At 37.1% G+C, this 12,714-nt stretch overlaps 1 protein-coding gene across 5 annotated transcripts; it reads right to left on the bottom strand.

The window, feature by feature from the left end:
* Positions 1 to 1,827: 1,827 nt before the first annotated feature.
* LOC143031776 (uncharacterized) lies at positions 1,828 to 12,181 on the bottom strand. 5 transcript variants are annotated; one of them, XM_076196042.1, is made up of 2 exons: positions 11,954 to 12,181; positions 1,828 to 4,620 (listed from the first exon to the last, which is right to left on the bottom strand). In XM_076196042.1, the coding sequence occupies exon 2, from the start codon at positions 3,806 to 3,808 to the stop codon at positions 2,195 to 2,197; it is 1,614 nt and encodes a 537-aa protein (XP_076052157.1). In that variant the 5' UTR covers positions 3,809 to 4,620; positions 11,954 to 12,181; the 3' UTR covers positions 1,828 to 2,194. The 5 variants fall into 5 exon arrangements, with proteins under 5 accessions (XP_076052157.1, XP_076052160.1, XP_076052159.1 ...); XM_076196045.1 differs by having other exon boundaries at positions 11,970 to 12,181; XM_076196044.1 differs by having other exon boundaries at positions 11,987 to 12,181.
* Positions 12,182 to 12,714: the final 533 nt, after the last annotated feature.

Raw genomic sequence — 12,714 nt, 5'->3', positions numbered from 1 at the left:
ATTAAAAAGTGGTATGAGAAATAGGCAACTGGGAATGGATGCAAAGAGGAGAATGTATGAAGGGATGATTGTGTTGATGGCATTGTATGGGGCACAGGCTTGGAATTTAAGAGAGGCAGAGAGGAAAATTTTAAATGTGTTTGAGATGGAATGTCTGAGAAGTATAGTAAGGGTTACAAGGTTGGATAGAGTGAAAAACGAGGAGGTGAGGAGGAGAGCAGGAGTGGAAAAGGAGATGGCAGATATGGCTGATGAAATGTTACTGGGATGGTTCGGACACATGGAAAGAACGAGTGGTGAAAGACTAGTATAAGAGGTGTGGAAGGCAGAGGTGGGGAGAATGAACTTGAGGGGACGACCATCATGAGGGGAATGTCTGTTGAGCAAGGAAGGTAGAAGGCAGAAAATAGGTTTGAGTGGAGAATGTGTATGGGTGATATTGTTATGAATGATATTTTGATGCAGCCTGAAGGGATTTTTCCTCTTCTCCTTTCCTGCTTGAGGGGATGGAGAGGGGGGTTCACCAATTAAGTGAAACGGCCTTGCTGTGGATACACTGTGTCTTGCTGCATTGCGTTTGACCCAGGGGGGCAGTTGGCAGGATGCAGGGATGACCCATCATCCATGAAGAGCTGAGATGGGATGGTTGGAAAAGGCGGAGTGAAATGGGTGGGAATAGGTATGTGCCTCTGACTTACCTACCTCCCTTATAAGGAGGAAAAAGCTCTTGGTATATATCTATTTGATTAGTAGAATGAAATGAAGTAAAAAAGATAACACTGATGACTGACTACCTTTATTTAAAATGTCTAAATTTGCAAATAAATATATACATAATAAAAGAGCCCATTACCAATTATCAGCATTAGTTCTAGCTTCCCCTTATTTCTTCTCTCTTCTGTCTTTGGCATTCACCGACTCTTTGTACACATTATCTAAAGTGATTGAATTCCCATACAATTGGTAGCTTTTCATTCTCATAAGCATATCCAAATGACATTCCCCTAATTGGTTCTAAGTTTGTTCTTTATTTTATTCATTTGGGTAAAACCTCGCTCATAGTCTGCATGAGACACAAGGAAGGTTCGTCCAATATCCATCAACATTGCCAAGTCACATAACTGTTCATTCTGAGGAGCAAATACCACCATTTGTGTAAAATCTCATATCATTTTGGGTTTGATTTTTTTCTGCACAGAATATTTGAAATCATTAAACTGACTAATTAATCATTTCTGTAGTATCAGCCAAAACAATTATGATATTCAAGACAAAGGGCATTAACATGTTCACTACCAAATGAGAAATCATAATGTGAAATACAGGAGATATCAAACACTGACCATCCTCTGAGAACCTATCCTGTGAATGGGCATAGTTTGTTTTTTGCACCACACCATTTGCCTCCTTTGAATTTGACATGTTGCCTTCTTTTGTTTTCCTTTGCTTACCTTTCAATTAAAGTCAACTAGAAAGTCAGGATGGGCCTTTCCAACACCTCCCTTTCCCCTTTTCATAATTTTTAATTTCTAATCTTTCCTTTGGCTTTGATTCAGTGTTGTGCTTATTTGACTTTCTAACTAAGCAAAGCTCTTTAAGTAGCCATATTTTCATCATCATCTTTTTTGCTCATGCTGTTATTCAGGCCATTAAGAGTATTTAATTTGAGGGAGTGAAATTGTAAACATTCTTCTTGATTTAATTAATTTGAATGATTAAGTGCTGGTGATAAATAACCGTTAAACACAATACAAACCATCTTAAACCCACATGTGACATTATGAAATTGTACACTTACATTTTAAAGGTCATTGACAGATTCTCAAGATCACATCTTTCTTTTATTTTGAATTCATCATTATAAAATCATAAAGTTTATCTAGAACAATTCAATTTCATCTTAAAAGCCTTGCGTGTGCACATTTTTTCCTTTGTGTATTAGTTGTGAAACATGTGTGCACACACATAGGCATAAAACTTAGAGGGAACACTTTTCACTACACAGGTCACAATGGAATGGCTTCTCAACAGTTTTAGTAACCATGTGACATATGAGAGACCTCGTTTGTTAGAAACCTGAATTGCTCAGGTCACACTGGAAAGGCTACTCTCCTGTGTGGGTCATCATGTGATATTTGAGGCAATTCTTTTGTGAGGAAGTTGCATCATACTGTTCACATAGGAATGGCTTTTATCAAGTGTGGGTCCTTATATGCCTAGTAAGAGAACTCTTACGTAAGAAACCAGAATCGCACAGGTCACACTGAAAAGGATTCTCTCCTGTGTGGGTCCTCATATGTTTTGTGAGAGATCCCTTATGTGAGAAAGCAGAATCACACAGGTTACACTGGAAAGGCTTCTCTCCTGTGTGGGTCCTGATATGCCTTGTGAGATTACTCTTTAGTGAGACAGCAAAATCACACAGACCACACTGGAAAGGTTTCTCTCCTGTGTGGGTACTCATATGTTTTGTGAGAGAACCCTTTTCTGAAAAAGCAGAGTCACACAGGTCACACTGGAAAGGCTTCTCCCCAGTGTGGGTCCTTATGTGCCTTGTAAGATCATTTTTCTTTGAGAAACCAGAATTGCACAGGTCACACTGAAAAGGCTTCTCTCCTGTGTGGGTCCTCATATGCTGTGTGAGAGAACCCTTTTGTGAGAAAGCAGAATCACATATGTCACACTGGAAAGGCTTCTCTCCTGTGTGGGTCCTTATATGCTGTGTTAAATTACCCTTTTGTGAGAAAGTAGAATTGCACAAGTTACACTGGAAAGGCGTCTCTCCAGTGTGGGTCCTTATATGCTTTGTAAGAATTAGCTTATGTGAGAAACTAGAATTGCACAGGCCGCACTGAAAAGGCTTCTCTCCTGTGTGGGTCCTTACATGCTGTGTTAAATGACCCTTTCGGGAGAAAGCAGAATCACAAAGGTCACACTGGAAAGGCTTCTCCCCTGTGTGGGTCCTCATATGCCTTGTAAGATCACTTTTATATGAGAAACCAGAATTGCACAGGTCACAATGAAAAGGCTTTTCTCTTGTGTGGGTCCTTGCATGCTGTGTGAGAGAACCCTTTATTGAGAAAGCAGAATCACAAAGGTCACACTGGAAAGGCTTCTCTCCTGTGTGGGTCCTTATATGATTTCTGAGATGACCCTTTTCTGAAAAAGCAGAATCGCACAGGTCACACTGGAAAGGCTTCTCTCCAGTGTGGGTCCTTATATGCATTCTAAGAGCACTCTTATGTGAGAAACCAGAATTGCACAGGTCACACTGAAAAGGATTCTCATCTGTGTGGGTCGTCATATGCTGTGTGAGAGAACCCTTTTCTGAGAAAGCAGAATCACACAGGTTACACTGGAAAGGCTTCTCTCCTGTGTGGGTCCTCATATGTCTTGTGAGAGAACTCTTTTGTGAGACAGCATAATCACACAGACCACACTGGAAAGGTTTCTCTCCTGTATGGGTACTCATATGTTTTGTGAGAGATCCTTTTTCTGAAAAAGCAGAGTCACACAGGTCACACTGGAAAGGCTTCTCCCCAGTGTGGGTCCTTATGTGCCTTGTAAGATCATTTTTCTGTGAGAAACCAGAATTGCACAGGTCACACTGAAAAGGCTTCTCTCCTGTGTGGGTCTTCATATGCTGTGTGAGAGAACCCTTTCGTGAGAAAGTGGAATCACATATGTCACACTGGAAAGGCTTCTCTCCTGTGTGGGTCCTTATATGCTGTGTTAAATTAAACTTTTGTGAGAAAGTAGAATTGCACAAGTTACACTGGAAAGGCTTCTCTCCAGTGTGGGTCCTCATGTGCTTTGTAAGACTACTCTTACGTGAGAAACCAGAATTGCACAGGTCGCACGGAAAAGGCTTCTCTCCTGTGTGGGTCCTTATATGCTGTGTTAAATGACCCTTTCGTGAGAAAGCAGAATCACAAAGGTCACACTGGAAAGGCTTCTCCCCTGTGTGGGTCCTTATATGATTTGTGAGAGAACCCTTTTGTGAGAAAGTAGAATCACAAAGGTCACATTAGAAAGGCTTCTCTCCTATGTGGATCATTATGTGATCTTTCAGCTGATTCTTTTGTGACAAAGCTTTATTGCACAGGCTATATTAGAATGGCTTCTCTCAAATGTGGGTCACTGTATGAAATTTGAGGTTATTCTTTCATGAGAAAGCTCCATTGCACTGGTCACATTGGATAGACTTCTCTCCTGTGTGGGTCTTCATATGCTGTGTGAGATTACCCCTTTGTGAGAAAGCATAATTACACACGTCACACTGGAAAGGCGTTTCTCCTGTTTGGGTTTTCATATGCTTTGCAATACCATCTTTTTTTGGGAAAGCAGAATCTCACAGCTCACAGTGGATTGACTTTCTCCTGAGTGGGTCACCACATGTTTTTAGGTGACTTTTGTGCCATTTGAGATCACCCTTTTGTGAGAAAGTAGAATTATACAGGTCACACTGGTTAGGATTCTCTCTTGTGTGGGTCATCATACAATATCTAAGATGACTCGTGACATACCTGTGCTGCAGATATCATACTGGATCCATTTCATCATATATATATGAAATCTACAGATAGCTCTTCCAAAGAAATGGTGATAGTTATCCTCATCCTGGAAAAAAAATGTAATTATAAGACTGACATGTAACTTTTTGAAATTGTGTATTACACTGTAATCAGATTGTGGATGTTTTGCACACAAAACATTTCATACTCAAGTCCCTTCATACCTAAACAGATTCTTTGTACTTGCCATCCCCAACATGTGTAGAAACACTAACAGGGTGCTATGATATATTGCATTCTACTTGTACTTTATTAGAAAGGTGCTGAAAATAATCTAAAATCTACATGCATACACACCCCATCATGATCAGAATGACTCAACTTTTGTTCTAGCTTTTTCCTCAGGTCATGAGATGTGTTGGGGAATGGCCCAGCTGGCCAAAAAGGTATATTTTGTTATAACTAAAAAAAAAAAATCCATGTTTGGGCTCACAAGACCTGACTAACTATGAACAACTCTAGGAAGATTTATTCAGCTCATCTCATTCATCTGACTTATAAAGTGATGCAAGTCACATCGTTTAAGATACACTGATAAGTGGTGTACCTGTTATTATTTAACCAAAACATAATCAATAATATTGACCTGAGATATTGTAGAGGTGCTTTACATATTTTTTCTTGTCATATTCAGTAGAATACCTGTGTGGGTATCATGACATAGTATTTGGCAGGTAGAAATGACTATATGTCAAATAATGGTCAATCATTGCACACCAGAAATTTTAGGGACAGACTACCCCACCTTTAATCTATACATGCATGATATACCCACACCTCACACCTCAAAAATACAAATCTCTTCCTAAACAGATGAAATAATTACATCCACACAGTGTAATACAGACAAAGCCAAAGAAATACAACAGCCATACCTCAACACATTCCTATGGGGGAAATAATAGCAACACAACCTGGAATAAGGAATCTGATAACTAGCCTTGATGTCAGAAAATCACACAGCCCAGATGAAATTACAAACTGGATACTAAAGGAGTGTAAAGAAGAATTGGTAGGCAAAATATACAATATAATAGGTTGTTTGCTTAAGGAAGGAAAAATACCAGAAGACTGGAAAAATGCTAACATCATACTAATACATAAAGGAGGTAACAAGGAAGACCCATCATATTATAGACTGATTTCCCTTACAAGTACTGCAGCCAAAACTTGTGAAAAAATGATCAAAAATATGTGGGCAAAACATCTAGAAGAGAATAATGTACTAAACCCGTGACATTTTGGATTCATACAGGAAAGATCACGCACCACAAATCTGATCTGCTCATACTGAAGACTATTAGATATAATACAGGAAAGGGACAGATGGGCTGATTATGCTTTCCTAGATCTACAAAAAGATTTTGATAAAGTACCACATACAAAACTGAAAAACATTGGAGGGGTACAAGGTAAACTAATGGAATGGATGGAGAACTTCCTGCATGGAAGAAAAATTATAGTGCTCAGAGGTAAAAGGTTCTACTTGGGAAGAGATGATTAGTGGAGTTCCACAGTGATTGGTACTGGTTCCAATAATGATTGCTATTATGTGAATGACATGGACAAGGGTGTCCACAGTTACATGAACTTCTTTATTGATGATGCAAAATTGTTGAGAAAAGTGAGCACTGAAATAGATTGAGTCACTGCAGAGAGATCTAAACAAACTTTGGGAATGGAGTCAGAAGTGGGAAGTGGACTTCAACATCAAGAAATGTAGTATAATGGAATTTGGAAAAAGTAAAAACAGGATATCAGGAAAATATAAAATTGGTGAAAAGAACTACAAAGATGGCCCCCACACTTTCGGAACTGTCATACGAAGAGAGACCGTCAATACTAGAGTTACCGACTCTGGAACAAAGAAAAGAATGAGGAGACTTGTTGACCATCTATAGAATCATGAGAGGTATGGAAGTCAGATGGAGAAGACTTACTAAAATGGGATACAAGAAATATAACAGGACATGGAAAGAAACTCAAAAAAGACAGTTATAGAAGAGGCCTGAAAAAGAGCAGGCTTCCCCACAATGTGGTGGATGTATGGAACAAACTGGATGAAATGATAGTGTGTGTAAAAACCATACACAAATTTAAGAACAATTTAGATACTGCGAGATACAGAGGACACCATGATCATTGTTCCCTTTCCCATAAGATACAACTAGGTAAATACAGTATATGTTTATATATGTTTGTATATATATATATATATATATCTATATATATATCTATATATATATATATATATATATATATATATATATATATATATATATATATGCGGTATATTCAACCACATGAACCATTTTAACCACCCAGTTGACTGGGATAACGCTTAAGTCATCACATACAACAACAACATAACAGAAAGAAATTTAATTGAATGCAGTTTGATCAAATCTAGTAAGGGGATAAATGTTAATCTTCATCAAGGTTTGTACAAATTAGATAGTTTTATTTCTCATGAAATTTCAAAATTGTTTGAATTGTAATATAAATTATGAGCAGTTGTCCCATACTTGTTGGTTACCAGGACGGCCCAAACGTCCCATACTTGTTGGCTACCAGGACGGCCCATACGTCCGTCACGTGTACTTCTTCCACTACCTCTCCGAATGCCCTCTTCACTATGTCATATATTCTGTACCTTGTTTCTTCATCTTATAATTCCTTCTTTGTATCTGCACTGAAGATGTAATTACACGAAAGTGCTCTGCTTCGTTAGTTTACTTTTCCTAGTGGTTATTTACGCATGTGTGTGTGTGTGTGTGTGTGTGTGTGTGTGTGTGTGTGTGAGTGTATTTACCTAGTTGTATTTTACGAAATGGGAGCTATGCTAGTTGTGACCTGTTTTCGTATCTCTCAACATCCAATTTATTCTTGACTCGTGTATAGTTCTGGCATTCACTGTTTCACCGTTTAGTTTGTTCCAGACAACAATTGCTCTGTGCGGGAAACTGTTCTTTTTCAGGTCTCTTCTGTAACTGTCCTTCTTTAGTCTTTTATTGTGTCCTCTTGTCCCATTTCAATAGGTCATTTCTATCGAGAACTTCCATCCCTTTCATAATTCTGAAGATAGTCAACAGGTCGCCTCTTTCCCTTCTCTGCTCCAATGTTGACAGCTGTAATTTCTCCAATCTTTGTTCATATGTCAAATTTGATAGTGTGGGTGCCATCTTTGTTGCCGCTCTTTGGATTCTTTCTAATTTTTTTGTGCTTGGTGCCCACATTGATATAGCATATTCTAGTTTTGGTCTTATCAATTTAGTAATTATTTTCTTAACCATCTCTTCATCCATGTAGTCGAAGGCCCCTTTCATTGATCTTATTATTTTATTTTCTTCCCAGTGTTTGGTCCATCTGTTCCCGATAACCTTTTTGCATATTTTTGCTACTGTGCTTGTGAGGGACACCAGTCTAAAGTTTGTAGGATCTTCTCTGTTTCCTCCTTTGTATATTGGTACTATGTTTGTATCTTTCCAATCTTGCGGTACCTTTCCCTCTTTTAAAATGAGAAGTCTATTATCTTGTGTAGTTTATATGTCAGTTCATCTATACACTCTTACAATATCCAATTTGCAATTTCATCTGGTCCGTGCGACTTTCTAACACCTAGGCTTTTAATTTGGTCTCTTATTTCCCTCCGTGTTATTTTTATTTTCTTCATCATGGGTGAACTTTCTAGTTGTTTGTCCTCCCGGGGTTGTGAGCTTTCAATTGTAAAAACAAACCTGAAGTGTCTGATCATAACTTCTACCATCTCTGTGTCGTCTATGTACTCTTTATCTCTTTCACGCAATTTTACTACATCATGCTTATCCTTTAGTTTGTCGTTTACACATCTGTAAAAGAGTTTTGGTTGATCCTTACATTTCTCTATGACATCCCTTTCATATTCGCTTTTTTCTTTCCTGCGTATGTTTACATACTCATTTCTAAGTTTTTTTATATGTTTGACATTTGGATGTTTTCCTGTATTTTTTTTCCATTTTTTCCATGCTTTATCTCTCCTGGCTTTAGCCTCACTACATCTTTTGTTGAACCAACATTTTATATAAATTTCTTTTGTTTCTTTTTTGGTACATATTTGTTAACTCCCTCTTTATAATTTTCTTTAAACATGTTCCATTTGTCATCCATAGTTGTTTCCTTTTTAGAGAACCTATCCCAATTTGCATTTTGGAAAAATTTCCTTAGTTCTACAAAGTTTTGTTGTACATAAATCTTCCTTCTCTATGTTTATCATTTCTATGTTGTTCTGTTCTTTTAATTCAAACTCTATTGGTATATGGTCGCTTTTTCCAATTGGTGTTTTATACACCATTCTGTTCACAATATCTGGTTCAGAGGTTAATGCTAGGTCTAGTTTTGATTGTTCCTCATTGTTTCTACATCTAGTATTCTCCTTAACCCATTGTGTTAGAGTGTATTCGATGGTCATATATCTAGTAGCATGTTGCTCCAGAGTTCATCTCCCCCCTTGACTGTCATTTCTTCCTAAATTATGTCTTTTGCATTAAAATTGCCCATGATTACTGTTTCCACTCTCTTTCAGTGATTCGTTTAGCACCTTTATTGTTTCTTCCAATAATTTGGAATGTTCACTATCTGGCCATGCATGGGTTTTAGGTGGTACATACACTACTACAAATTTTCTGCTTTTCATATTTTTGTTAGCCATTTTAATCATAATTACTTCTGTATTTCCCTGACCTTTGATTATCTTCGTTACATTTAAACCTTTTTTGGTCAATATCATGACACCTCCTTGCTTATCAGCTGTTTTTTGCCCAGTGGTTATATAAACCATGTTTCACTATGCTTGTTAATAGCGGTCCTTTCAGTTTTGTCTCTACTATGCCCATGATGTCAGGTTTTTCTGTTTCTAGATAGTCATTTAGTTCTTTGATTCCAGAGATCATACCATTGATGTTTGTGTATGCCACTTTTATTTTTTTATTTTTTTTTTTTATTTTTTATTTTTTTTAGGTTTCCATTTTTTAGATATACCATTTTTTCAGTCTCAAATCCAGCACTCTCCATAAAAAAAAAAAAATTCTCTGTTCTCTTTTCATTTCTATCACTTGCTTCAATTCTGAGCACTTTGTCCTTCTCTTTTTCCTCATCACTCATTTCCTTTTGTATTCTTATATTTTTTAATTTCTCGCTATTTGCCAGTTTGACCGCTTTTGATAATACTTCCTCTGCCATCATTTGTGTTCTTAGTTTTATTTTTAGAGGTCTTTGGTGTTTTTCTTTTGAGTATTTGCCTGTCCTGTGAATCTCGTAGATTTCTTTAATGAGACTTTGATCTTCATCCTGTATTTCTTTCAGAATTTCTTTGACTAGTTCCTTCCCTTCCTATTCTTTTTGGTATCTATACATATCATGCTTGTCCTGTATGCCATGGACCATAATGCACTTGCCTTTGTCAACTGTGTCTTTCACCAAATTTTCCTTCTCTTTGATTACTTTTATAACGGTTTCTTTTGTATTTTCTTCCATATATATACACACACACACAGTAACTAAAGACAAAGAAATACAAAAGTCCCATGCACTTTCATGTAATTCATATCTTCAGGCAAGACACAAAAGTGGTGCAACTGATTTTATACCACTTTTGTATCTCCCCTGAATATATGAATTACAGAAAAGCCCTTGCAAGTTTTGTTTCCTTTTCCTAGCAGTAACCAGCATATTATTGGATCATGTGACAGTTTCATTGTTTATCTGCATATTCACCTGGGACATAAACCCACTTCAGGAATTGGTGTTTTATCTCTTGTGCCAATTCTCAGAGTGGGTTTACGTCCTGGGCCAAAACATCCACAATGATGATATTACTGCAGTAAGGAGAATTGGAACATTTGACACAAATTGGTCAAGTGAAACTGGAAAAGCCAGATCCATACTGGTGTCACTCCATGGGAGACTAAAGGAAAAAATCATTTAAAAATCATATCGGTTAAATGAATCAGATGATAGGGTGATTGGTAAGATAAAAAAATACATAAATAAATAAGGAATGCTCACAATCAAACATCAGAAAATATTTGTTTTGTAGCATTGGTAAATGGATGGAATGGGCTAAAAAATATCTACAATAAGCTCACAATATAAGAAATGTTAGATAAAGAATGCAGAACTCACAGCCAGAAATATAATTATAAAGAAAATCTAAGAAAAACTGACCGGCATTAATAATTGCCATCCAAATCAGGTGAATAATGAAAGGTGGATTCATGTCCTGAATAATTTTTCAGCCTATTATCATTATGACTGCAAATAATGGAATATGCTTGGTTGAATGGAATTATGTTCATTAACTCGAGCTAATAAAAGGGACTCATTAAATCAGGATTCTACTGTAGTACAATATGAAAGGAGACTTGATTAATTCTGAGCAAATTAGGAGACTAAACTTAATTTTGAGGGAAGTCTTTGTGGACACATCCGGTCAAGGTCAATTGAGGGGAGGACACAAAACAGAGCCTACACAATTTGGATTTGATCTGGACATATAGACCACTGCTGCATAATGACGGGGTTCATGTTTATACAAGGGGCCAACAGCTAATCAAACAAGGCACATTTTTACTTAAGGTATGCAACGACTCTAGATTACTGCAGGAATTACAATTTAGAATCTGTGTTTAGGGATGCTACATATCTCTAAAATTTATATTCTTTGGATTGGTAATAATAATGTATATTACATTAATATATAGTTTACAAAACCATTGTTTAATTTTCCATTACTATGTCACGTAGGTATCCACTTCTACAATTTTACCTAAAAAAGCTGGACCCCTACTAGAGTAGAGGGTTTAGTTAGGTTAGGTATCAGTTGGATTGGTAATTGAATATCTGCTGTCCTGGAATTACTCTCAACCAGGCCTAACACTTGACCAGAAAAAGGACACTCATATAATTAAGTGAAATTGTCCATTGAGGGGTAGAAAATTTTAATAACCTCGTATTCTCTGACAGACTAGAAATATAAACAACGTATCAAACTCAAAGTCTGCTCTGACCTACGAATGCCATTTGAGGACCTGCATTTTTTTATGGGGGGGGGGGTGGATTAGAACAACTACTCACTGCCAAAGTAAGTGTGTAATCAAACTGGTGAATAATTGGGTTGAGATAAACAGTCTCCTCCCAATCAATATCTGGATCAACAATTGGCCGTTCGTGGCTATTCGTACGGTAAACAATCAAAGATCCCTTTTTTTTTTTTTGTCTTACTTAAGAGTTACGCTGTTTTACTCTGGTTGATGTCAGCTAAACAAAGAATTCAATACAACAACGACGAAGCTTTGTTACCTGATATTTTGAAATATATTACTATCCTTGCAATGACCACTTACCTGATCTGGTACTCACTCATACTGTTTTGGTACCTTTTAGTACTATTCTGTAGTTCCTGATGCATAATACAATGTTCCTTTAATATGATGGTGCTCGAATTTTAGTCTCAATCCTGTATGTTACGAACATTTTGTATTATTCACAAACCGATGATAATGTTTGTGTATTATGTGTACTGTTTGGACTCATGACTGTTCTGGTCCCCTCCTACATATGTTGTCCGTGTAGTGGACTAGCTAGGTAAGAACAGCCGCTCGCGTGGGATCGGTTTTTGTGGGAGGGGAAGAATGTCTGTAAGAAAATGAAAATATAGTTGTGTATAAAAGAGGGCTTCTGGTACCGGGCGATTAGGGATATTCATTTCCTGGAGTCGTGGCTTTGGAGGTGTGGGCAGGAGACTCGGGGTTGAAGACTGGGATTGATATGATGACCACAATGGAAATAGGCTTACATGCTTTTTTTGTGTTATCTTCAGTAATTGTAAGTGTAATTTCGAACTATGTGTTTTCCTTTATCTGTATTTCATGTATTTATTGCCAAATAAACTTATATATTATTATCATTATTACTATTATTATCATTATCATTATTATTATTATTATTATTATTATCATTATTATTATTATTATTATTATCATTATTATTATTATTGTTATTTTTATTATTTTTATTGTGTGAGTGTATGTGGCGCGGACGGGGACGGGCGGTTGGCAACTCCCCCCTCCCATTGGGGGGAGGGGGGTCAAAGGGCACGAGCGTT

This window comes from Oratosquilla oratoria, chromosome 12 (genome assembly GCF_046742065.1).
Source record: "Oratosquilla oratoria isolate Oo_2021 chromosome 12, ASM4674206v1, whole genome shotgun sequence".
NCBI classification, from domain to species: Eukaryota; Metazoa; Arthropoda; class Malacostraca; order Stomatopoda; family Squillidae; genus Oratosquilla; species Oratosquilla oratoria.
The sequence above is the reverse complement of the archived record's forward strand: the minus strand, read 5'-3'. Positions and strand labels throughout refer to the sequence as shown.

Excerpts from the sequence above, each read along its gene's own strand:
- LOC143031776 (XM_076196042.1), bottom strand. The coding sequence starts at position 3,808 with ATGAGGACCCACACTGGAGAGAAGCCTTTCCAGTGTAACTTGTGCAAT.